The sequence below is a fragment of the Doryrhamphus excisus genome, chromosome 19 (assembly GCF_030265055.1).
Source record: "Doryrhamphus excisus isolate RoL2022-K1 chromosome 19, RoL_Dexc_1.0, whole genome shotgun sequence".
NCBI classification, from domain to species: Eukaryota; Metazoa; Chordata; class Actinopteri; order Syngnathiformes; family Syngnathidae; genus Doryrhamphus; species Doryrhamphus excisus.
The window spans coordinates 15,645,001-15,672,500 of NC_080484.1; the positions used below are offsets into that span (position 1 = coordinate 15,645,001).

General features: G+C 41.8%; 1 protein-coding gene across 7 annotated transcripts in view; it reads left to right on the plus strand.

Moving 5' to 3' along the window:
* syne1b (spectrin repeat containing, nuclear envelope 1b) overlaps window positions 1–27,500 on the plus strand; it is a 168,805-nt gene that overhangs the window by 87,746 nt on the left and 53,559 nt on the right. For all 7 annotated transcript variants that reach the window (XM_058057494.1, XM_058057493.1, XM_058057495.1 and 4 more), the window contains 30 exons: window positions 1–37; window positions 119–271; window positions 2,356–2,538; window positions 2,624–2,761; window positions 5,152–5,337; window positions 5,419–5,541; window positions 5,622–5,804; window positions 5,880–6,023; window positions 7,893–8,063; window positions 8,152–8,286; window positions 8,407–8,520; window positions 8,607–8,768; window positions 9,469–9,663; window positions 11,972–12,148; window positions 12,671–12,862; window positions 14,693–14,824; window positions 14,884–14,984; window positions 17,097–17,250; window positions 17,336–17,446; window positions 17,516–17,671; window positions 17,749–17,961; window positions 22,981–23,082; window positions 24,289–24,408; window positions 24,475–24,675; window positions 24,741–24,914; window positions 24,982–25,113; window positions 25,185–25,381; window positions 25,458–25,590; window positions 27,199–27,381; window positions 27,454–27,500. The exon at window positions 1–37 is cut by the window's left edge and continues 119 nt beyond it; the exon at window positions 27,454–27,500 is cut by the window's right edge and continues 103 nt beyond it. In XM_058057494.1, the coding sequence (XP_057913477.1) occupies window positions 1–37; window positions 119–271; window positions 2,356–2,538; window positions 2,624–2,761; window positions 5,152–5,337; window positions 5,419–5,541; window positions 5,622–5,804; window positions 5,880–6,023; window positions 7,893–8,063; window positions 8,152–8,286; window positions 8,407–8,520; window positions 8,607–8,768; window positions 9,469–9,663; window positions 11,972–12,148; window positions 12,671–12,862; window positions 14,693–14,824; window positions 14,884–14,984; window positions 17,097–17,250; window positions 17,336–17,446; window positions 17,516–17,671; window positions 17,749–17,961; window positions 22,981–23,082; window positions 24,289–24,408; window positions 24,475–24,675; window positions 24,741–24,914; window positions 24,982–25,113; window positions 25,185–25,381; window positions 25,458–25,590; window positions 27,199–27,381; window positions 27,454–27,500 (4,449 nt within the window). The remainder of the gene's footprint in view (window positions 38–118; window positions 272–2,355; window positions 2,539–2,623; window positions 2,762–5,151; window positions 5,338–5,418; window positions 5,542–5,621; window positions 5,805–5,879; window positions 6,024–7,892; window positions 8,064–8,151; window positions 8,287–8,406; window positions 8,521–8,606; window positions 8,769–9,468; window positions 9,664–11,971; window positions 12,149–12,670; window positions 12,863–14,692; window positions 14,825–14,883; window positions 14,985–17,096; window positions 17,251–17,335; window positions 17,447–17,515; window positions 17,672–17,748; window positions 17,962–22,980; window positions 23,083–24,288; window positions 24,409–24,474; window positions 24,676–24,740; window positions 24,915–24,981; window positions 25,114–25,184; window positions 25,382–25,457; window positions 25,591–27,198; window positions 27,382–27,453) is intronic.

Here is a 27,500-nt window from a genome sequence, read left to right on the forward strand (position 1 = left end):
CGAGGTCTCGCTAGCTTTGGGGGCCATTGAGGATCAGGTGCGGCGTTTTTTTTTTTTGCCAACATCCGTCTGTGATGCAGTTTTATGACGTTTCCTTTGCTACCTTCATGCGTTCCAGGTTCTATCAAAAGAAAGAGACATCCAAAAAACCAGAGACATAAAAGAGGACTTTAGCTCCAGGATCCAAGACGTCTCTGAGAAACTCAAAGCCATCTCTGCTAAATTCAAGGAAAAGTCTCCAGAGGTTGACCAAGCCAAAGAAGAAGTCAAGGTAACCTACTGGGTTTTCAAAGTCTGGCACTATCAGCCTCCTCCAGAATCCAGTTAGGGTCTCCTGAGTTACTCTGTATGAACTAAAAAAAAACAACATTTAGCAATGTTATATATTATTTTCGGCACGGTGGTCGAGTGGTTAGCGCGCACACCTCACAGCTAGGAAACCAGGGTTCAATCCCACCCTCGGGCATCTCTGTGTGGAGTTTGCATGTTCTCCCCCGTGCATGCGTGGGTTTTCTCCGGGTACTCCAGTTTCCTCCCACATTCCAAAAAAAAAACATGCTAGGTTAATTAGCCACTCCAAATTGTCCATAGGTATGAATGTGAGTGTGAATGGTTGTTTGTCTATATGTGCCCTGTGATTGGCTGGACACCAGTCCGGGGTGTACCCCGCCTCTCGCCCCAAAGACAGCTGGGATAGGCTCCAGCATACCCCCCGCGACCCTCGTGAGGAAAAAGCGGTAGAAAATGAATGAATGAATATATTATTTTCGGCACGGCGGTCGAGTGGTTAGCGCGCACACCTCACAGCTAGGAAACCAGGGTTCAATCCCACCCTCGGGCATCTCTGTGTGGAGTTTGCATGTTCTCCCCGTGCATGCGTGGGTTTTCTCCGGGTACTCCGGTTTCCTCCCACATTCCAAAAACATGCTAGGTTAATTAGCCACTCCAAATTGTCCATAGGTATGAATGTGAGTGTGAATGGTTGTTTGTCTATATGTGCCCTGTGATTGGCTGGCCACCAGTCCAGGGGTGTACCCCGCCTCTTGCCCCCAAGACAGCTGGGATAGGCTCCAGCATACCCCCCGCGACCCTCGTGAGGAAAAAGCGGTAGAAAATGAATATGTTATTTTCTTGCGAAATGAATTCCTGGCCTATTCCACACTTTGTTACACCGAGTAACACCACAACATCACACCGCGCAGACCTCACAGCTAGGAGACCCCAGTTCGATTCCGCCCATCTCTGTGTGGAGTTTGCATGTTCTCCCCGTGCATGGTTTGGTTTTCTCCGGGTACTCCGGTTTCTAATTGTAACTTGTAAATTTTCCTTTCGGGATCATGACTGCACTCCCATAGTTTTCAAAAATTACTAATTGAAAAAAAAAACTAATAAAAAAACAAATAAAAACTAATAAAATCAAAAATAATAAAAACTTTATTTGTTGTTTCTGACAATAATCCAACTATTTCTACATCTAACTAATATGTCTTCTTCCTTGAACATTTCAACTTTACGCCACTTTAACGGTTATGAGGACTTTAGTTCCATAAAATTCCATAATTTCCAAAAACATTTTGCCCAACTTATTTCTCAAAAAATGACAACTTTATTTTGTTTTGTTTGTTTCTCATGATATTATGACTTCACAATAACAATAAAAAAAACAAACATGCTACATGCTACACTCTATGCTACTAAAATGACATTATTTGTCATATTAATATTAGGAGTTTATTAGAGTGGTGGCACGGCGGTCGAGTGGTTAGCGCCCAGACCTCACAGCTAGGAGACCAGGGTTCAATCCCACCCTCGGCCATCTCTGTGTGGAGTTTGCATGCGTGGCTTTTCTCCGGTTTCCTCCCACATTCCAAAAACATGCTAGGTTAATTAGCGACTCCAAATTATCCATAGGTATGAATGTGAGTGGGCGGCACGGTGGTCTAGGGGTTAGCGCACAGACCTCACAGCTAGGAGACCAGGGTTCAATTCCACCCTCGGCCATCTCTGTGTGGAGTTTGCATGTTCTCCCCGTGCATGCGTGGGTTTTCTCCGGGTACTCCGGTTTCCTCCCACATTCCAAAAAAAAACATGCTAGGTTAATTAGCCACTCCAAATTGTCCATAGGTATGAATGTGAGTGTGAATGGTTGTTTGTCTATATGTGCCCTGTGATTGGCTGGCCACCAGTCCAGGGTGTACACTGCCTGGGATAGGCTCCATCACCCCCTGCGACCCTCGTGAGGATAAGCGGTAGAAAATGAATGAATGATTTCCTTTGGAAAAAAATGGCCTCAGTTTTTTTACCACTCTTTTTGAGAATTTGTATTTGTTTTTTTTTTGTTTTTTTTTCATGCAGAGTCTAGCCAAGGACCTGGACAGCTGTGGCACCACACTCGCCGAGCTGGATGCCAGCGTGCAGGAGTTCGGCCGCCGCAACCCTCTGCTGGCGAAGCAGCTTAGCGACGCCATCGGCAAGCTGTCCGAGATGCACCATCACACCAGCCGGCTAGCCGACTGTCGGAACAACTGGCTCAAAAAGGTTTTGATTGGTCTTTTTAAGTCTGTCACAGCGCGATCGTATCAGGCTCTGTTCAGGATGTCACTGTTCTCTTGGTCCGTTGTAGGCCGTTTGCTATTTGGATGAGTACCACGAGATGATGGACTTCATTGTGAGATGGTCAGAGAAAGCCAAGAGCCTGGTGAGGGCCAATGTTATCTGGAACTCGTCGGTTCACCTACAGGAGCAGATACGGGTGTACCAGGTGGGTTGCAAACTCGAGCACATTTGTGGAACATCTATGGTAGTGCAGGACATGGTAGCATACTGATACAGTATAATATCCAAGTATTATAAATGTAAATAAATCGAAAATAATTCAAGAATGCAACATTGCCACTTTGATATTTTGCAAAACAACACATGTTGGTATGTTAAATAATAATAATAATCATAATAATAATAATTTTATTTGTATAGCGCTTTTCAAAATACTCAAAGACACTTTACAAAAGAATGGAGTTGAATAAAAGCAAGTAAACAGAGTAAAATATACATAAAAATACAACATTCATTGGAAAGGGAGTCTATCTATCTATCTATCTATCTATCTATCTATCTATCTATCTATCTATCTAGCTATCTAGCTATCTAGCTATCTTGCTAGCTATCTTGCTAGCTATCTTGCTAGCTATCTTGCTAGCTATCTTGCTAGCTATCTTGCTAGCTATCTTGCTATCTATCTTGCTATCTATCTTGCTATCTATCTTGCTATCTATCTTGCTATCTATCTTGCTATCTATCTATCATCTATCTATCTATCATCTATCTATCTATCATCTATCTATCTATCATCTATCTATCTATCATCTATCTATCTATCATCTATCTATCTATCTATCTATCTATCTATCTATCTATCTATCTATCTATCTATCTATCTATCTATCTATCTATCTATCTATCTATCTTGCTAGCTATCTTGCTAGCTATCTTGCTAGCTATCTTGCTAGCTATCTTGCTAGCTATCTTGCTAGCTATCTTGCTAGCTATCTTGCTAGCTATCTTGCTAGCTATCTTGCTAGCTATCTTGCTAGCTATCTTGCTAGCTATCTTGCTATCTATCTTGCTATCTATCTATCTGCTATCTATCTGCTATCTATCTGCTATCTATCTGCTATCTATCTATCATCTATCTATCTATCATCTATCTATCTATCTATCTATCTATCTATCTATCTATCTATCTATCATCTATCTATCTATCTATCTATCTATCTATCTATCTATCTATCTATCTATCTATCTATCTATCTATCTATCTATCTATCTATCTATCTATCTATCTATCTATCATCTATCTATCATCTATCTATCTATCTATCATCTATCTATCTATCATCTATCTATCTATCTATCTATCTATCATCTATCTATCTATCTATCTATCTATCTATCTATCTATCTATCTATCTATCTATCTATCTATCTATCTATCTATCTATCTATCTATCTATCTATCTATCTATCTATCTATCTATCTATCTATCTATCTATCTATCTATCTATCTATCTATCTATCTATCTATCTATCTATCTATCTATCTATCTATCTATCTATCTATCTATCTATCTATCTATCTATCTATCTATCTATCTATCTATCTATCTTAATACACGGTTAAAACATGAGTAAAAGCGGGGCGGGGCCCAGCAGTCACATATAAAAAGTTTAGACCAAGGGTGGGCAAACTACGGCCCGGGGGCCACATGCGGCCCGCCAAGTGTTTGAATACGGCCCAAAGTATTTCATTGAAACTTAACATACAACCTGGCATCATGGTACAACCTTGGTACACCATGGTACAAGTACATATAAGCTGATTGCACAGATACAATAATTCCAGGTGGACTGTTACGTGTAAAATATACGTATAGTATGCACCCCCCCGCGAGTCAAAAAGTTTGCCCACCCCTGGTTTAGACATTAAAAACAGATTTTAAAGATGTGGGTTTTTAGTTCAGCCTCCCTGGTGAGGTGTTCCGGGCATGCCCAGCCGGGAATAGGCCCCCCGGGGGCAGACCGAGGACACGCTGGAGGGATTATGTCTCACATCTGGCCTGGGAACGCCTTGGTGTCCTCCCGGTGGAGCCGGGGACCGGGAAGTCTGGGCATCCCTACTAAGACTGCTGCGACCCGCGACCCGGACCCGGATAAGCGGAGGAAAATGGATGGATGGTTTTTAGTTGTTTTTTTGAAGGTGGGAAGGTCAGAGCAAGCACGGAGTGAATGGGGGCAAAGAGTTCCAGAGGGTGGGGGGCAGCGATGGAGAAGGCTCTGTCTCCCCAGGTTCATAGCTCGGTCTTACAGGGGAGTGCCAGGAGGTTTTAGCCTAGTATGTATGTTAGCCTAGGGGTTTTCAAGGTCTAATATTGAGGGCCTCTTGGTATAAAGTAATGTATGTTAGCCTGGGGGTTTTCAAGGTCTAACATTGAGGGCCTCTCGGTATAAAGTAACAATGTATGATAGCCTAGGGGTTTTCAAGGTCTACCATTGAAGGAGGTGAATGGATCACACACAGGAGTAGAAGTAGAAGTTGCACTTGACTTTTCGGTTTCTCCCCCTGACGACTCTTATACGTTCATTCCACCCAGGCTGTCCTTCGAGAGTCCCGCGAGCTCCACGGAGACTTGGAATCAATGGCAGAGAAAGTGGAGCTTCTGTCGGAGGTTTTGCAGGTGGAGTCCATGAGCCAGCAGGTGTGTGAGCTCAGTCGACACGGCGAGGAGCTTCAGCAATGCATGAAGACGCGGCTGCAGAGCTTGGAGGATGCCGAGAAGGTACAACATGCTGCGACGCCTGCTTTATCATTGTGTTGTAATAATAATAATAATAATAATAATAATACATCCATACTTCAGAGTATGGAAGCTCTGGAGTGTGAGGTGCAGGCCTTGCATGTTGCTTTGGAGCAGGTCCAAGCCACGCTGACGTCACCGGAGCTGGCGCGCCAAAGCCTTAAAGAGCAGCTGTTTCAGAGACAGGTAGCCTCCAGAAGTGCCCGTGACCGCTTTGGCGCTTCGTAAATGTAACCTTCTTTTCTTGGGGGGGGGGGCCGGGGCAGCGTTTGTTGTCAGACATGGAGAGTTTCAAGCAGCAAGTGCAGACAGTGCAGCTGTGCCAGAGCACTCTGCAGGTCCCCGAAGAGGTGATGCCCAACCTGGCCATTTGCCGCACGGCTCTGCGGCTGCAGCAGGATGCCAGCCACTTGCAGCACGTGGCCATCCAGCAGTGCAACATCCTCCAGGTGAAGCCACAAGCATCCGGAAAGTCCGAATTTTGTCCTCTTGAACAAATCCTGTGATTTATTTTTTTTTCCCAGGAGGCGGTGGTGCAGTACGAGCAGTATGAACAGGAAGTCAGAGACCTCCAGGGGCTGATAGAGGAAGCACATCGTGTCATCCAGGACCGCCCCATCACCACAAGCAACATCCAGGAGCTGCAGGCCCAGATCCTTCACCATGAAGTAAGCGCCACACACTGATTGACAACTCTACTGCTGAAGTAGAGCTCTGGTCACCAGAAGATGACTCTCAGCCGTCTTCTTTCATTCAGTCTGTGCTTGTGAATAGGCTCAAACTCACAGCAGCAAATTCCGAGACCTTGAAAACCCCTGAGCTAAAACCCACAGGCTACTATACGTTATTACTTTATATTGAGATACCCTCAATGTTAGACTTTGAAAACCCCTAGGCTATCATGCATTGTTACTTTATACAGAGAGACCCTCAATGTTAGACCTTGAAAACCCCTAGGCTGACATACATTGTTACTTTATACCGAGAGAGCCTCAGTGTTACTTTGAAAACCCCTAGGCTATCATATATTGTTACTTTATACTGAGAGGCCTTCAATGTTAGACCTTGAAAACCCCTAGGCTATCATGCATTGTTACTTTATACCGAGAGGCCCTCAATGTTAGACCTTGAAAACGCCTAAGCTAACATACGTTGTTACTTTATACAGAGAGACCCTCAGTGTTACTTTGAAAACCCCCAGGCTATCATATATTGTTACTTTATACTGAGAGGCCCTCAATGTTAGACCTTGAAAACCCCTAGGCTAACATACATTGTTACTTTATACCGAGAGGCCCTCAATGTTAGACCTTGAAAACCCCTAGGCTAACATACATTGTTACTTTATACCGAGAGGCCCTCAATGTTAGACCTTGAAAACCCCTAGGCTAACATACATTGTTACTTTATACCGAGAGGCCCTCAATGTTAGACCTTGAAAACGCCTAGGCTAACATACATTATTACTTTATACCGAGAGGACCTCAATGTTAGACCTTGAAAACCCCTAGGCTAACATACATTACTTTATACCGAGAGGCCCTCAATGTTAGACCTTGAAAACCCCTAGGCTAACATACATTGTTACTTTATACTGAGAGGCCCTCAATGTTAGACCTTGAAAACCCCTAGGCTATCATACATTTTAACTTTATACCGAGAGGCCCTCAATGTTAGACCTTGAAAACCCCTACGCTATCATACATTATTACTTTATACCGATAGGACCTCAATGTTAGACCTTGAAAACCCCTAGGCTAACATACATTGTTACTTTATACCGAGAGGCCTTCAATGTTAGACCTTGAAAACCCTGAGGCTAACATACATTGTTACTTTATACAGAGAGACCCTCAGTGTTACTTTGAAAACCCCCAGGCTATCATATATTGTTACTTTATACTGAAAGGCCCTCAATGTTAGACCTTGAAAACCACTAGGCTAACATACATTGTTACTTTATACCGAGAGGCCCTCAATGTTAGACCTTGAAAACCCCTAGGCTAACATACATTATTACTTTATACCGAGAGGCCCTCAATGTTAGACCTTGAAAACCCCTAGGCTATCATGCATTGTTACTTTATACCGAGAGGCCCTCAATGTTAGACCTTGAAAACGTCTAGGCTAACATACATTGTTACTTTTTACCGAGAGGCCCTCAATGTTAGACCTTGAAAACGCCTAGGCTATCATGCATTGTTACTTTATACAGAGAGACCCTCAGTGTTAGACCTTGAAAACCCCTAGGCTAACATGCATTATTGCTTCATACCAAGAGGCCCTCATTGTTAGACCTTGAAAACGCCTAGGCTATCATGCATTGTTACTTTATACAGAGAGACCCCTCAGTGTTAGACCTCGAAAACCGCTAGGCTATCATGCATCATTGCTTTATACCAAGAGACTCTCAACGTTAGACCTTGAAAACCCCTGAGTTACCTGACTGTTATAGCTGCATAATTAGGAGGTATTGGGCTACTTGGAGGGAGGCCCACAATGTTAGACTTTGAAAAGCTGTGTTATAAACCCAACAGGAGCTGGCTCAGAAGATTAAAGGCTACCAGGAGCAGATGGCCTCACTCAACTCCAAATGCAAGATGCTGGCGGTGAAGGCCAAGCACGCTACCCTGTTGCTGACGGTGAGCGACGTGGAGGGGTTGCCTGAGCTCGAAGCGGAGAAGATGGCGTCGGCACAGGCTGTAATGGTAGACGAGTCCCGACACACTTCCATCTTTTTTTTTTCGAATTCACTTCAATTGCTCCCTCCTCCTACGCTTCATTTCTTGTTGTCAGATGACGGCCGGCCGCTGCCACACCCTCCTGTCTCCTGTCACGGAGGAGTCTGGGGAGGAGGGCGCTAACAGCGAGGTGTCCTCGCCTCCTGTGTGTCGCTCTCCTTCGCCGGTCGCTCACAGTGAGGCCGCCAAGGTATCTGTCCTCTGTCTTCGTATTCTTTCTTTTCTCTTGACTGAGATGCCCTTTCATCGAAGTCCGTTCATTTTTCCAGCTGCTTAAAAAAAAAAGTACAAAATGCAAATATCTTCTCAGGCTGGAAGGGGTTCACTAAAAAGAGCTCCAGTCCAAGAACTGTACGACCCTACGTTTGAGTCTGTGGCCAACTTGGACGACTTGCAACGTTCATGGGAGACGTTGAAGAACGTGGTACGTGCCCTCACGGCACTTGCAGGTAATCAGCCAAGCATGGAAAAGCGGTCATGAGAGGTCACTTTTTGGTTTCTGGAAAACAGATCAGCGAGAAGCAGAGATCCTTGTACGAAGCTCTGGAAAAGCAGCAGCACTACCAGGCCTCACTGCAGTCCATCTCGGCCAAAATGGAACACCTCGAGGCCAAACTCGGCGAGCCCTTTGAGGCTGATAGGAGTCCTGATAGCCACATGAGGAGCCATGAGGTGAGATCGTAGAACCTTCTCTTCTCTCTTGGAGATCTACAGCAGTATCTACAGCAAAGCTGCTTTGTTGGATATTAGTATTTGAAATATATGAAAACATAACCATCTCAATCCAAATATACACAATAACAACAAAAACCTTTGGCCACAGTCACTAGCAAATGCACACGCAATGGCTGGTTGCAGTTTTGGTTATGTTGACAACCACTTATGTTGACGTCAGTCAGCCACATGTAAAATAATGTAAAATAATGTATGTAAAATAAAAAAGAAACCAATATATTTAATCATTTAATTTCAAAAATTTAAAAAAGGCCTCTCTAAAAATAAATAAATAAATAAATAAAATTTTAAAAAATAAATAAAAAAATAAATATAAAATAAAAATATAAATAAATAAATAAATAAATATAAAATAAATAAAAAAAATAAATTATACTTTCTGCAGTTGAGGCAATACATTATTGAGGACATAATTTGAGCATGCTTAATACAAAATATAATAAATACAAAAATAATTTTTTTGTAAAATCTTTTGTAAAATAGTAAAAATTTTTATCAATGTTTTGCATTGCGTAATTTTTGCGTACTTTTTGAGTACTCTGTGACATTTTCCTCAGTGATTATTTTGCTACTTTCAAACATCTCGTAGTTCAATATGACATAAATATTGAAAAAAACCTGACCTGTCCTTTTGCAGGGTCTCATCCAGGAGCTCCAGAGCGTGCAGGACGACATTGACAAGCTCCAGACGAGCTTCAGCGACGATCTGGCCGACGCCTCCGCCGACTCGGACATGGCCGACCAGCTGGCCATGCAGTCTTCTCTGTCTGTTCTGGCCGAGAGGATGGCCACCATCCACATGAAGGCCTCCGGGAAGCAGCAGTTGCTGGAGGTAGAACTTGGTCAGAACGTGGTCATGCCACAGGAGCACGTCGTCCAACTGAGGCAGAGGGAGGGATCGGTGTTGCTAACCACATTAGCATACATTATTTACAGAGTATTCCAGAAATTCATGAAAATTCCCATAATAGCCTGCAATAAGTCCAGTCCACAAAGTAGCCAACTGTATTTGTTTACAATGATTATTATATATGTTATATATATATATATATATGAAAGGATGCTCCGATGGATAGATCGATCGGTATTAGCCAAAACAACCATATTTGCTTTGTTTGCCTTGAAATTAGCCGAGTATCTCTTGGCCATTTCCATTCAGCTGTAGGCTTTTTGTATCCTTATTAAAACATATCGCATCTAGTCCTACTCTTTGAACCAGAGATTCATTTATTCCTTTGGGGGTTAGGTGCTTCTTCGTCTTTTCTGTATCGGTGGTTAGCAAGCAGCGTACACAGTTAGCTAGTTTGCTAGCCGTCATTGACCGTAACAGGAAACGGTCGGAAGGAGCTCGATTCATAATGGTCTACAGCCAATCAGGACAAGGAATACAGTGGGCGGGGCTCTGTTTTTGGTTCTATATTTACAGTAGCTGGCTATTGGTGACTAATACTTGGTTCCTTGAACAGGAACATAAACAAATACTTAGACCAGGTGGAGCATGAATATACACTACAGTAAATATGGTGGCAGTAAATATATGAACACGCAAATGCGCATTCATATGCTGTTTAAAAAAAAATCATGTAAAATTTTGAAACCGCAAATCCGAATTAGTGCTATTAAAATGATGTTATATCAGGGGTGGGCAAACTACGGCCCGGGGGCCACATGCGGCCCGCCAAGTGTTTCAATATGGCCCGCCTGTTTTTTCCAAAGTATTTTATTTAAACTCAACATACAACCTGGCATCGTGGCTTGGGCCAACTTTTTGATGGTTGAGGTAGCTGCTTTATCAATTTCGTTATTTGATGTGGTCTGTTGTTTACAAAATGCTCCTGGAAAAAGGAACACAAGCACAATAGTAAAAATAATAATAATAATAACAATAATAATGTTGTTGTTAATAATAATATTACTATTATTATATTAATATTGTTGTTAATATATTAATACAATAATAGTAATAATATTATTATTAAAAATAATAATTAACAATATTATTGTTATTATTAATATATAATATATTATATAATAATATAAATAATTATTATTATACAATTATATAATATAATGATAATAACATTACTATAACTAATAATAATAACAATAGTAATTCTAATAAAAATAATAATAATAACAATAATAATAATACATTTAATTTCTAATACACTTCACATCAAATAAATGATTTCAAAGTTCACATATAGCAGATTGCATGACACTTTTACATGTAAAATATGTGTAAAAATATAGGTGTAAATATTGACTGTTACGTGTAAAATACTATATACCACCAACCCCCCCCCCGGCAATTTTGTTAAATCAATGCGGCCCGCGAGTCAAAAAGTTTGCCCACCCCTGTGTTATATTACGTTGTTGTCATCAAATTTCAACTTTTTTTTTCAATATTTTAACTTTAATCTTGGGCGACACGGCGGTCTAGTGGTTAGCGCGCAGGCCTCACAGCTAGGAGACCAGGGTTCAATTCCACCCTCTGCCATCTCTGTGTGGAGTTTGCATGTTCTCCCCGTGCATGCGTGGGTTTTCCTCCCACATTCCAAAAAACATGCTAGGTTAATTAGCCACTCCAAATTGTCCATAGGTATGAATGTGAGTGTGAATGGTTGTTTGTCTATATGTGCCCTGCGATTGGCTGGCGACCAGTCCAGGGTGTACCCCGCCTCTCGCCTGAAGACAGCTGGGATAGGCTCCAGCACCCCCCGCGACCCTCGTGAGGAAAAGCGGTAGAAAATGAATGAATGAACTTTAATCTTTAGTTCTGCTAAGTCTTTTTTTTTTTTTTTCCTGTTAAATTATATTTTTTCAAAAGGGGGGCCCCCATGCTGCAGCTTGAACACTCCTGGTGTCGCTCTTTTCAGCATGCACCAGATCCGGCTGTGGCCCCGCCCATTTAAAAAGCACTCACAAACGGCCGTGTCTTTTACTTTGCATGTTTTTGCTCAGTGCTTTGACACCATCCACCCATTGAAGTGTGCAAATCAGATCCACCACCACCACATATAGATCGCAGTCCTGTAGGAAACTGATATTTTTGTATCCTGCTATTCTCACCGATTATCACAAAAGCTTCTAAAAGATCCTTTGAAAGAGTTGCAAAGGTGTGTGTGCTCTTGCCGCAGGAGTGTGCCAGTGACCGCCTGGAGGGCCAACGCCAGGAACAGGCTCTGCAGCGTTATCAAACCCAGGCAGAGGAGTTGGATCGCTGGTTGGCTCTGACACGCAACGCCGCCGTTCCCATTCTGGAAGAACGAGATGGAGAGGAAAGCGACACGGAGTGGCGACTCATGGAATGTCAGGTCAGCTTTTCAGCTTCTTGGAGAATCGATGATGAGTAAAACATCAGGGGGGGGGCAGGTAAACAAGAGCCTTTAGACTGGACAGTGACTTGGCTCGCTTCTTAGCTGCACGAGCGCTGCTCCTAAGAAGATTATGTCAGCGTCTCTGTGCGTCGTCGGGTGTTGTGGCTGACCACGAATAGATCCCGCTGTTGGGATTGGTGACAAAGCCTGTGGAATATCCTTGACTGCGAGGCACTGCAGGAACATCGGTCGCTCTACCTCAAAGGAAGTATCTGTAATTCCAAACAAGCTTCTCCGATGCGTGGCTTTGCAATTTTGGTACCGCAGAGCATGGAGGGATTAGTCGTTATATGTCAGAGGACTCCAGGCAGCACGGCCGGGCCGACGACGAGAGTAGTGGTAGAACCCTGGCCGGTGTAGACGGGGGGAGGGCAGGTTCTATTCAGACCGCTGCCATCCGAGATGCTGTAGGCAGGCGGCGCCATGTTTGAGCTGGCCTCCCTCTTTCTGCTGCTGCAGAACATGTTGCTGGACATCGAGGAGAAAGTGCTGGCCCTCTCCGAGCTGTCCGTGCACAGCGAGAACCTGCTGCTGGAGGGCCGCGCCGAGACGCGGGCCGACGTGGAGCGGCTGGCCCGCAAGTTGCGGACGCTGAAGGGCGGCCTGCTGGAGCTGCAGAGGATGCTGCAGGACAAGCGGAACAACATGCAGGTTTGTTTGTTGACGATGATCTATGGCAGGGGTGGGCAAACTACGGCCCGGGGGCCACATCCGGCCCGCCAAGTGTTTGAATACGGCCCGCCCAATCTTTCCAAAGTATTTCATTTAAACTCAACATACAACCTGGCATCATGGCCTGAGCCAACCTTTTGATGGTTGTATCAATTTCGTTTTTTGACATGGTCTGTTGTTTACAAAGTGCTCCTGAAAAAAGGGACACAAGCACATAATAATAATAATAATTATTATTATTATTATTATTATTATATTATTATTATAACTATTATGATTATTATAATTATTATATTAATGCTAATTATTATATTAATTATATATAATATTATTGTTATATTTGCATATTTTACATAATAATAATATAATAATTATTATTTACATTTTATTGTAATTATTATAATATTTTATTATTTTTAAAATATTTAAATATAAATATAAAATAATAAATAATAATAGCAGATTGCATGACAATTCATCAAAAGTTTCATCAAGTTTACGGATATGAAAATAGATTTCACTCTAAACCAGGGGTCTCAAACTCTATTTACTTGGGGGCCACTGGAGCTAGGGTCTGGGTGAGACTGGGTCGCATCAGGTTTTCCAAAAAAAAACAAAAAAACGCATTTATTAAAAACAAAAAAATTAAAAAAACTTCGCTTTGGTTCCGATTTTCTACAATAAAAGCTCTGATAAAACATTCCACTGTTCTCAAATATCTTACTTTTTATTTTTCTACACAAAATAAGATGAAAAATAAATAAATCAAAAATAAAGAAAATCAATCAATCAGTAATAAATAAATATAATAATAATAATAAAACAACAAATAATAAAAACTTAAGAAACCACATATAGTTGGTGGGTAGACAAATGATTTTTTTCAGATTAAAAAGAACAAAGCATTATTAGAGCCCTGTAGACATGACAAAACACGACTATAGTCACATTTATACTCTTTTTATTTACAACATATTGCGCAACTGCAGGGTCTTGAGACACATGCTAACTCGCAAACTAGAGAGCTAGCGACCTTAACGGTAGCCTTCAAGTTATTTCCTTTCAACTTAAATAGCCAAAAACTTACCACTTCCACACGGATAGGGAGGATAACTATTAACAGTTATTTAACCTTTAACATGAACATTAATCAAACGTTATAATTTTTTTCTGGGTACATGATACCATACAGCAGGGGTGGGCAAACTTTTTGACTCATGGGCCGCATTGAGTTAACAAAATTGTGCGGGGGGCCAGAACATATATTTATATGTATGTATATAACACACATGATTTTATGCTTATAATTTTAATAATTTTAATGATTTTTAATATTTTTAAAATATTTTTTACACAATTTTTCATAATTTTTTAATAATTTTAAATAATTGATAAATAATTTTTAATAGTTTTAATAATTTTACGCCTTGAATTATTTGTTTTTTTTTTTACTGAATAAGACATCCGACTTGAAAGTCATGTTGCCAGCTGGTATGTTAAAAGTTGAAATACTTAAAAGCAACTGGCGGGCCGGATTCAAACGTTTGGTGGGCCGCATGTGGCCCCCGGGCCGTAGTTTGCCCACCCCTGCCATACAGCATCCATATCAAACGTTAAACTTTCATATCAAGGCGGGGGCCTCAAACTAGTGTCCTGCGGGCCACATTTGGCCCGCGGGCCGCGTGTTTGAGACCCCTGCTCTGAACCATTTTCATGCTGCATTGGTTGGAATCAGTTGAAAAATTAAGGAGGATAAAAAAAAAATGAAATAAAAGATGTTAAAAATGCATCCATGGTGTCCTCATGTAGGGTTCCCTTCAGGAGCAGGAGGACAGCGAGTCGGACTCCAGTCTCTCTCAAAGTCCCAGCGTCCAGGACTGGGTGGCGCAGGCCAGGACCACACGCTCCCAGCAGCACCAGGACAGTCTTCAGAGCCAAAGGGTGCGTCTCTTCACGTGAACTTCAAGTCTCCCTTGACGTGATGTCTTGATGTCGTGTAGGAACTGGAGGAGCAGCTTGCGGAGCAGAAGAAGCTTCTCCAGTCGGTGGCCAGCAGAGGAGAGGAGATCCTCATCCAGCAGGCCTCACCCGGCGCCACCAAGTATAGAACATCCCGTCATTCTCATACAAACATCATTTTATACATGGACATGTTTAAGGGGTGGGGCATCGTGACATCATCGCCTCATTTGCATAATCCACAATGATGCATTGTAATGAAAACACCATGTAGTAGAGAGAGGAATAACATACACAGCATAGCTAACATATCTTCTTGTTTGTTTTGGTTTCATTGCTAACGTTTTTCTCAAGCGTTAGCATTCCACACTTCATTCAGCAGTCCTTGAATGCACCACAAAATGCCTGTACAGTAATCCCTCGATAATCAAGGTTAATTACTTCCACATCAAGTCATTTCTACGACTATCCTTATGTCATATTTTGGTAGTTACTCATTTACCACCTCCTAAATCTACTTTTAAATATTGTTAGAGCCCCCCCCCAGATATGAAATAACCCCCCCCCCCTTACACTCCTGCTACCCAATATAGTAGACATAAAAAAAAACAAAATTATTCCTTGTTATTTCCAGTTTCTGTAACGTTCTTCCTGCGGTGGCTGCTGTCTCATCACGTATCATATCGTCACATGTCTTTGAATGCGTCTTCTGAATGCCTTGTATTTGTATTTGACTTCTTTTAACCGTTTTTCATGCTTGGAAAAACACGAAATCTGAGACTGTAAATTGAACTGTAACAGACTCATCAATACCATTTCACTCCCTTTTTTCGGCTCTAATTAAACTCTGGCTATCAAAAAAACGCTAGCCAAGTATAAGAACAAGTTAACCAATCTAGTAGTTCATAGTAAAAAAAAAAAAAGAAAATATATATACCATATTTTCTGGACTATAAGTCGCACAAGGCCAAACATGCATAATTAGGTAAAAAAATAACATATATAAGTCACACTTTTTGTGGGTAATTAATTTTCCAAACTACTTGACCAAAACAGACATTCCGCCATCTTGGAAGGCAAGTTCTAACAATAATAAAAGACTAGAGAACAGACTGAATAGGTGTAAGATTATGGAGGACCAAAACTGCCAAAATAATAAATAAATAAATAAATAAATAAATAAAAGTGGAAATAAAAACAAAAATGAAAAAAAAAAATTAAAAAAATTCAATACAAAAAAATTAATATAAATGGAAATAAAAACAAAAATAAAAAAATATATACATAAATAAATAAATAAAAGCAAAACTAAATACAAAAATAAAAAACAAGATTCAAAAATGAAAAATAAATACAAAAATAAATGTAGAAATAAATACAAAAATAAATAGAATTACATATCAATAAATAAATAAAAGCACTCTGCTCTCATATGTATTTCATGCTACAGACAATGTCAGCTTGAAATGCAGAAGGAAAAACTATTCAAATGAGGGGGCGGTCCTAACAAACAAAATGCAAAATGCTTATTCGGCTACACAAAAAATAAACATGAACACAAAAGGTGTCCATTTTTTATGTAACATAAATATTTTTTTCATTTATAAGTCGCTCTGGAGTATAAGTCGCAGGAATAGCCAACCTGTAAAAAAAAAATGCCACTTATAGTGGCAGAAATATATATTATTCATTCATTCATTCATTTTCTACCGCTTTTTCCTCACGAGGGTCGCGGGGGTGCTGGAGCCTATCCCAGCTGTCTTCGGGCGTAAGGCGGGGTACACCCTGGACTGGTCGCCAGCCAATCACAGGGCACATATAGACAAACAACCATTCACACTCACATTCATACCTATGGACAATTTGGAGTGGCTAATTAACCTAGCATGTTTTTGGAATGTGGGAGGAAACCGGAGTACCCGGAGAAAACCCACGCATGCACGGGGAGAACATGCAAACTCCACACAGAGATGCCCGAGGGTGGGATTGAACCCTGGTCTCCTAGCTGTGAGGTCTGCGCGCTAACCCCTAGACCACCGTGCCGCCAAATATATATTATATTATATATATTATAGAAAATACGGTACTCGCTAACTATAGCTAGGAGCACTGTGGCTAAGTTGGCGACACTGATCCCTCCTGCTACATCGTCTTATTCCCGTGTGTATGAGTTTATTCTCGACCAAACGGTGGATGAGTGGTTAGCATGTCGGCCACACGCTAATTGAAAAGAGTTTTGTGTGTGTACGTGCAGCGCATCAGAACCATTTTCAGCGGCGACTTTGGCCGAGAGGGAAGCCGACGGCGCACGCGAGCAGATGAGGCAAAGGTGGGAGAGCCTCAGTCTGGAGCTCAAAACCAAACTGGACCTGATGCAGAAAAACCTGGAGCAGGAACACAAGCCACCGGTAGGACGTAAAAGGAACGATTCCAAAAAAAAGACAGGAAGTGAGCAAGAATTGTGTTTTTTTTTTTTGTTTTTTTTTTCCACAGGTTTATTCTTGCGCGACTACGCTTTTAAAAGGAGAACATCAAACCGACGCGTCATCACTGACGCGTCTTTATGACAGCTTCAGGATGAGCGTGGACGTGATGACGTCTCAGGTTTGTCCTTTTTCGACGCCTTGCACGAATCCCCCTCATGGAACTTTGCACTGAGTCTTTTCCGCACAGCCTGACGGCGGCGAGACCCAAGCGGCTCAGACGGAGCAGCACCTCTACACAGCCGTGTCGTCCACCTCCTCCTGGATGGACGCTGTGGAGACCCACGTCTTCTCCGGTTCTCTCATGCCGTGCAACAACGCGGAAGCTCGGCTGCAAAAGCAAGAGGTACACAAAACAAGATAATGGCACCTCCTTTTTCAGGCAACGACGGGGAAAAAAATACCATGGCATTTTTTCTGCAGATGTTGAAGGAGGATCTTCGACGCGTGAAAGAGGAGGTGTCACTCAGCCAGGCGTCGCTCGCCGGGTCCAGCGAGTTGTTGAGGCAAGAGGAGCGGACTCTGCTCCAGGATAATCTGGACTGGCTGAAGGAGAGACTGGGGGCTCTGGACAGTGCACTGGGTCAAAGCTGTGACCACATGAGGACCAGGACTCAGGAACTCTCAGCCTATCAGGTGGCTTTGATCCAAACATGCACTCTATCTATCACTCTATCTATCACTCTATCTATCACTCTATCTATCACTCTATCTATCACTCTATCTATCACTCTATCTATCACTCTATCTATCACTCTATCTATCTATCTATCACTCTATCTATCACTCTATCACTCTATCTATCACTCTATCTATCACTCTATCTATCACTCTATCTATCACTCTATCTATCACTCTATCTATCACTCTATCTATCACTCTATCTATCACTCTATCACTCTATCTATCACTCTATCTATCACTCTATCTATCACTCTATCTATCACTCTATCTATCACTCTATCTATCACTCTATCACTCTATCTATCACTCTATCTATCACTCTATCTATCACTCTATCTATCACTCTATCTATCACTCTATCTATCACTCTATCTATCACTCTATCTATCACTCTATCTATCACTCTATCTATCACTCTATCTATCACTCTATCTATCACTCTATCTATCACTCTATCTATCACTCTATCTATCACTCTATCTATCACTCTATCTATCACTCTATCACTCTATCTATCACTCTATCTATCACTCTATCTATCACTCTATCTATCACTCTATCTATCACTCTATCTATCACTCTATCACTCTATCTATCACTCTATCTATCACTCTATCTATCACTCTATCTATCACTCTATCTATCACTCTATCTATCACTCTATCTATCACTCTATCTATCACTCTATCTATCACTCTATCTATCACTCTATCTATCACTCTATCTATCACTCTATCTATCACTCTATCTATCACTCTATCTATCACTCTATCTATCACTCTATCTATCACTCTATCTATCACTCTATCTATCACTCTATCTATCACTCTATCTATCACTCTATCTATCTATCTATCACTCTATCTATCACTCTATCACTCTATCTATCACTCTATCTATCACTCTATCTATCACTCTATCTATCACTCTATCTATCACTCTATCTATCACTCTATCTATCACTCTATCTATCACTCTATCTATCACTCTATCTATCACTCTATCACTCTATCTATCACTCTATCTATCACTCTATCTATCACTCTATCTATCACTCTATCTATCACTCTATCTATCACTCTATCACTCTATCTATCACTCTATCTATCACTCTATCTATCACTCTATCTATCACTCTATCTATCACTCTATCTATCACTCTATCTATCACTCTATCTATCACTCTATCTATCACTCTATCTATCACTCTATCTATCACTCTATCTATCACTCTATCTATCACTCTATCTATCACTCTATCACTCTATCTATCACTCTATCTATCACTCTATCACTCTATCTATCACTCTATCTATCACTCTATCTATCACTCTATCTATCACTCTATCTATCACTCTATCTATCACTCTATCTATCACTCTATCTATCACTCTATCTATCACTCTATCTATCACTCTATCTATCACTCTATCTATCACTCTATCTATCACTCTATCTATCACTCTATCTATCACTCTATCTATCACTCTATCTATCACTCTATCTATCACTCTATCTATCACTCTATCTATCACTCTATCTATCACTCTATCTATCTATCTATCTATCTATCTATCTATCTATCTATCTATCTATCTATCTATCTATCTATCACTCTATCTATCACTCTATCCATCACTCTATCCATCACTCTATCCATCACTCTATCCATCACTCTATCCATCACTCTATCCATCACTCTATCCATCACTCTATCATCACTCTATCATCACTCTATCATCACTCTATCATCACTCTATCTATCACTCTATCTATCACTCTATCTATCTATCTATCTATCTATCTATCTATCTATCTATCTATCTATCTATCTATCTATCTATCTATCTATCTATCTATCTATCTATCTATCTATCTATCTATCTATCTATCTATCACTCTATCTATCACTCTATCTATCACTCTATCCATCACTCTATCCATCACTCTATCCATCACTCTATCCATCACTCTATCCATCACTCTATCCATCACTCTATCTATCACTCTATCTATCACTCTATCTATCACTCTATCTATCACTCTATCTATCTATCTATCTATCTATCTATCTATCTATCTATCTATCTATCTATCTATCTATCTATCTATCTATCTATCTATCTATCTATCTATCTATCTATCTATCTATCTATCTATCTATCTATCTATCTATCTATCTATCTATCTATCTATCTATCTATCTATCTATCTATCTCTCTATCTATCACTCTATCTATCACTCTATCTATCACTCTATCTATCTATCTATCTATCACTCTATCTATCACTCTATCTATCACTCTATCTATCTATCTATCACTCTATCTATCACTCTATCTATCACTCTATCTATCACTCTATCTATCACCCTATCTATCACCCTATCTATCACCCTATCTATCACCCTATCTATCACTCTATCTATCACTCTATCTATCACTCTATCTATCACTCTATCTATCACTCTATCTATCACTCTATCTATCTATCTATCTATCTATCTATCTATCTATCTATCTATCTATCTATCTATCTATCTATCTATCTATCTATCTATCTATCACTCTATCTATCACAGGGGTGTCAAACTCATTTCGCATCGTGGGCCACATACGGCCTAGGGCAGAGGTAGGGAACCTATGGCTCGGGAGCCAGGTATGGCTCTTTTGATGACTGTATCTGGCTCTCAAGCGTTTCTTACCACAATAAAAATGTATTTTTGCTAACATTTTAAAGTAAAACATCACAGAAATCACTGTTAAAAATAATATTAAAAATCAACAACTTTCTTATGCATTTTAATCCGTCCATCTATTTTCTACTGCAATACGGCCGACCATATCCATCTTTCCTGATGATATTTTCCAGGTCAAACACCAAAACTTGATTATTACTGGGTAATGCGGTAGTCTACCTCGGTCATTGAGATGTCAAAAAAACATGTAAATGTAAACTTTCCTCCTTTAGTCAAATAGTCACCTAGGTAAAGCTGCAGAACCAAGCCTTCTGACGAAGATGGCCAAAAGAATGAAATATACTGAATACGGTTCAAAACCATGCAGCAGCAGAAGTTACATTAATGGCAGCAAGTATTTCATTTATTATTGGACACTGCGCTGCTCACGAAAGTCCCATTGGCGTGGGGTAGTGTGCCTGGTCTACGTAATTGGAGCCCATTATATCTAAAACTGTTGGTCTTACATAAAAATGCACACATTTTATTGCATTCAATGTTTAAAAAAATGTATATGGCTCTCACAGATACACATTTTAAAATATCTGGCCTTCATGGCTCTCTTAGCCAAAAAGGTTCCCGACCCCTGGCCTAGGGAGATGTCAAGTGGGCCGGACCATTAAAATGATACCATACTCTGCTATAAATAACCAAAATATCATGTCTTTCCTTTGTTTTGGTGTAAAGAAGCACATTAGGAACATTAGGAAAATATTGAAATTTAATGAACTATCCTTTTACAAAACATTTTATGAAACACCTCATATTTCCTTAGACAAATGTGCAATTTACTTTTTTTTTTAAAAACTTTATTTTTATTTATTCATTCATTCATTTTCTACCGCTTTTTCCTCACGAGGGTCGCGGGGGGTGCTGGAGCCTATCCCAGCTGTCTTAAGGCGGGGTACACCCTGGACTGGTCGCCAGCCAACCATTCACACTCACATTCATACCTATGGACAATTTGGAGTGGCTAATTAACCTAGCATGTTTTTGGAATGTGGGAGGAAACCGGAGTACCCGGAGAAAACCCACGCATGCACGGGGAGAACATGCAAACTCCACACAGAGATGCCCGAGGGTGGAATTGAACCCTGGTTTCCTAGCTGTGAGGTGTGCGCGCTAACCACTCGACCGCCGTGCCGAAAATAATATATTCATTCATTCATTTTCTACCGCTTTTTCCTCACGAGGGTCGCGGGGGGTGCTGGAGCCTATCCCAGCTGTCTTAGGGCGTAAGGCTGGGTACACCCTGGACTGGTGGCCAGCCAATCACAGGGCACATATAGACAAACAACCATTCACACTCACATTCATACCTATGGACAATTTGGAGTCGCCAATTAACCTATAGAGACCTATAGAACCTAGAGATGCCCGAGGGTGGAATTGAACGCTAACCCCTAGACCACCGTGCCGCCCCAACTTTATTTTTATTTATTTTTATATTTTTCTAAACAAAACGTCAACAGCAATACAAACACACTCAAAAACAAAAAAACACAATTTGGTTATCCCACAGGCGGCACGGCGGTCTGGTGGTTAGTGCGCAGACCTCACAGCTAGGAGACCAGGGTTTGGTCCCCGCCCTCGGCCATCTCTGTGTGGAGTTTGCATGTTCTCCCCGTGCATGCGTGGGTTTTCTCCGGGTACTCCGGTTTCCTCCCACATTCCAAAAACATGCTAGGTTAATTAGCCACTCCAAATTGTCCATAGGTATGAATGTGAGTGTGAATGGTTGTTTGTCTATATGTGCCCTGTGATTGGCTGGCGACCAGTCCAGGGTGTACCCCGCCTCTCGCCCGAAGACAGCTGGGATAGGCTCCAGCACCCCCCGCGACCCTCGTGAGGAAAAAGCGGTAGAAAATGAATGAATGAATGGTTATCCCACATTCCCTGTCATGGTGCAATTTAAGTAGTTTCCTTGGTTTTGTCCGTGAACAGTGTCCATTTCACCCATTTTTCTCCACACATGTCTTCTTCAGTCCTCAATCTATGTGTTAATAGTTCCATGTCATGTATTGCGTTCATCACACAAAGCCAGTTCTCCAATATCGGGGGTCTTGGGTTAAGCCATTTTTTTTGGTAATGGCTTTTTTTTTTTTACATGCTACCAACATGATTTTATACAAATACCTATCTTTTCTTAACACAAGGTCTCCCAATGTTTCAAATTTGACCCTTAGCTTTTGGTTATGCCACACCATAATTATTATTTTTTTTATTGAACGCAGACTGAATTGCAGCTTCTCCAGACATCGTTAATGGAAACCAAGTGTCAGGTCCTGCAGGTGCTAGCAGCAGCCGTGGAGAGGCCGGCCTCGGAGCAGCTGCAGGTAAACACCCCGTTTTCTTAACTGCAAGAGTATAAAGTGGAGGAAAAAGTTTTGGTCCCAGTGTTGACCCCTGGGGTACGCCACATGTAATATTTAAACTTGCAGATGTGTGTTCTCCTAGCTTTACGTATTGCTTCCTGTCAGCTAAGCAGCCTTTGACCCAGTTCAAAACGAATCTTCGGATTCCCGAATTTTCTTTTCGGATGAAATATTAAATCATTCATTCATTCATTTTCTACCGCTTTTCCTCACGAGGGTCGCGGGGGTGCTGGAGCCTATCCCAGCTGTCTTCGGGCGTAAGGCGGGGTACACCCTGGACTGGTGGCCAGCCAATCACAGGGCACATATAGACAAACAACCATTCACACTCACATTCATACCTATGGACAATTTGGAGTCGCCAATTAACCTAGCATGTTTTTGGAATGTGGGAGGAAACCGGAGTACCCGGAGAAAACCCACGCATGCACGGGGAGAACATGCAAACTCCACACAGAGATGGCCGAGGGTGGGGAAAGACAAAATAAGAAGCCAAAAAGTTACCACTTCCACACAAAATAGGAGGAGAACTCATTCATTCATTTTCTACCGCTTCTCCGCACGAGGGTCGCGGGGGTGCTGGAGCCTATCCCAGCTGTCTTCGGACGAGAGGCAGGGTACACCCTGGACTGGTGGCCAGCCAATCACAGGGCACATATAGACAAACAACCATTCACACTCACATTCATACCTATGGACAATTTGGAGTCGCTAATTAACCTAGCATGTTTTTGGAATGTGGGAGGAAACTGGAAAAAGCCCACGCATGCACGGGGAGAACATGCAAACTCCACACAGAGATGCCCGAGGGTGGGATTGAACCCTGGTCTCCTAGCTGTGAGGTCTGCGTGCTAACCCCTAGACCACCGTGCCGCCCTGTTGCAAGTCTTATTTTCTCTTATTATGTCAACTATACTGCATAGTAGGAGTGTACAGGTGACTATAGGGGTGCTATTTCATGTCTAGAGGTCTCTAATGATGTTCATTCATTCATTCATTTTCTACCGCTTATCCTCACGAGGGTCGCGGGGGGTGCTGGAGCCCATCCCAGCTGCCTTCGGGCGTGAGGCGGGGTACACCCTAGACTGTATCTTCAATGCATTGAAAAGAAAACATCAGGAGTTGTACGGATGACTAATGTACGCTCACTTCCTGTCCTTCTCTCAGGTTATCTCCAGCACCGAGGACAGCCTGAAAGAATTTGAGCAGAAGATCACGGAGCTGAAAAGCAGGGGAGCATTGCTGCAAGTGGATCAGATCTCAGCAGACAAGATACTAAAAGTTCAGGTGAGAAGCAGACTGGCGTCTGAATGTTGGCAATGTTTAAAAAAAAAAAAAAATTGTTACCCTCAGGACGCGTACGAGGAGCTGGTGATGACCGTGGTGTCCCGTCGCAGCGGGCTGAACCAGAACATGGCTCTCAAGCAGCAGTACGAGCGCGCCCTGCAGGACCTCACCGAAATGCTGGACACGGCCGGGGGCAAGATGGCTGCCCGTCAGAGGATCATCGCCAGCTCGGTTGAGGAAGTCCAGAACCTCCTGGACAAACATAAGGTCCTCTTGTCTTTCATCGGCGCCGCCGCATCGCACCTGCTCACGTGTGCTTTGGTGTCCTGCAGGAGTTCTTTCAGGGTCTGGAGTCACACATGATTTTAACCGAGACCTACTACAGGAAAATTAGCAGCTTGATGCTTCCCAGAGAGAAACAAGTCCTGGAGGAGACGCTCAACCAGGCCCAGGGAGTCCTCAAGCAAGCTCACAGTAAAGGTGTGGAGATTGAGGGCATCCTGGAGGTGAGATAAGACCAAAAATGGTCAAATGGGACAAACATTGGTAGTTCATTTGTTCTGTTTTTTTCAGGCGTGGCGCAGATTGGCGCAGGATTACCAAAGCCTGGATCTCCAGATGGAGGCCGTGGAGGAAAACATTCCTGCGGTCGCCTTGGTGGAGGAGACGGAGGAGAAGCTGACGGAGCGCATTTCGCTGTATCTGGTACGATAATGACGGGATGACTGCTTCGGCATCAGCGACTGCATCACTGTAGCTCCTCGTTCTCCTCCTAGGGTCTGAAGGGGAAGCTGATGGAGCACCAACCCAAGCTCCAGCAGGTCCTGGGTGAAGGCAAACATCTCCTGCAGTCGGTGTGCTGTCCCGCTCTGGAAAATCAACTGTCAGTCCTGGGAGAACACTGGCTGGACAACACCGGCAAGGTCAACAAGGAGCTGCAGCGCCTGGAGGCCATTCTCAAACATTGGACCAGGCGAGGAACCTCACCCAACTTTGGAAACCGCTTCCCCCGCAGAGCAACTTCACGCTGATGTTCTTTTTCCGTGCAGGTATCAGAGGCAGTGTGGGGAGCTGAGCCGATGGCTGCAATCTGCTCTGGAGCGTCTGGAATTCTGGAACACTCAGGCGGTCTTGGTTCCGCAGGAGCTGGAAACCATCCGAGACCACCTTTCTGCTTTTCTGGTGAGGACGCAGAAGATCACGTTGTGACATCTTTTGAATCAAATCAAATCAACTTTATTTGTAGAGCACTTTTCCTGCAAAGACATGCAACACAAAGTGCTTTACAGAATTAAAACAATTACAACAATTAAAAGGAAAAAAAAAAAGAAAGAAAAGAAAGCCCCTCCTTCCCACCCTCCATACTAGACACGCACACGGACCCCCCTGAGGAAACACTGGAGTTAAAAGCTAAAGATTAAGAGCATAAAATAGGACTAAAAAGATAAAAACATAACACTGGAGTTAAAAGCTGAAGACTAAGAGCATAAAATAGGACTAAAAAGATAAAAACATAACACTGGAGTTAAAAGCTAAAGATTAAGAGCATAAAATAGGACTGAAAAGATAAAAACATAACACTGGAGTTAAAAGCCGAAGACTAAGAGCATAAAATAGGACTAAAAAGATAAAAACATAACACTGGAGTTAAAAGCCGAAGACTAAGAGCATAAAATAGGACTAAAAAGATAAAAACATAACACTGGAGTTAAAAGCCGAAGACTAAGAGCATAAAATAGGACTAAAAAGATAAAAACATAACACTGGAGTTAAAAGCTGAAGACTTAAGAGCATAAAATAGGACTATAAAGATAAAAACATAACACTGGAGTTAAAAGCTGAAGACTAAGAGCATAAAATAGGACTAAAAAGATAAAAACATAACACTGGAGTTAAAAGCTGAAGACTAAGAGCATAAAATAGGACTAAAAAGATAAAAACATAACACTGGAGTTAAAAGCTGAAGACTTAAGAGCATAAAATAGGACTATAAAGATAAAAACATAACACTGGAGTTAAAAGCTGAAGACTAAGAGCATAAAATAGGACTAAAAAAGATAAAAACAAAACACTGGAGTTAAAAGCTGAAGACTAAGAGCATTAAATAGGACTAAAAAGATAAAAACAAAACACTGGAGTTAAAAGCTGAAGACTAAGAGCATGAAATAGGACTAAAAAGATAAAAACAAAACACTGGAGTTAAAAGCTAAAGATTAAGAGCATAAAATAGGACTAAAAAAGATAAAAACATAACACTGGAGTTAAAAGCTGAAGACTAAGAGCATAAAATAGGACTAAAAAGATAAAAACATAACACTGGAGTTAAAAGCTGAAGACTTAAGAGCATAAAATAGGACTAAAAAGATAAAAACATAACACTGGAGTTAAAAGCTGAAGACTTAAGAGCATAAAATAGGACTAAAAAGATAAAACCAAAACACTGGAGTTAAAAGCTGAAGACTTAAGAGCATAAAATAGGACTAAAAAGATAAAAACATAAGAAAAGTTTAAAAATATGAGTTAAAAGCCTGATTAAAAAGGTGCGTCTTTAATCTTTTTTTAAAAAATATCAACAGTCTCCGCAGTCCTGAGGCCCTCCGGCAGGCTGTTCCACATTTAAAAACCAGTAAGAGAATCTTAAAATCCATCCTGAAGCGGACGGGGAGCCAATGTAGCGACTTTGAAACTGGTGTAAAAAAAATGGACGAGTTTGTTGCTGGGCAGGCTCAGAGGTGGCATCACGTCCATGAGCGACGTGATGGATACATCTAATATTCTTCTCCGTCTCAGGACTTTTCCAAGGAAGCCGAGAGTAAATCCAGCCTGAAGAGCTCGGTGGTGTCGGAGGGCAACCAGCTGCTGCGGCTGAAGAAGGCGGACACGGCGTCTCTGCGGTCCGACCTGGCTCGCATCGACAATCAGTGGAGCGAGCTCTTCACGCGCATCCCGGTAGTGCAGGAGAAGCTGCATCAGGTAACGCGTAGTCAGGTGTCCTCTTAAAAAAAAAAACCCAGTCCAGTCCAGTCACTCGTGCGTGTTCCTCAGATCCAAATGGAGAAGCTGGCATCCCGTCACGCCATCTCGGAGCTCTT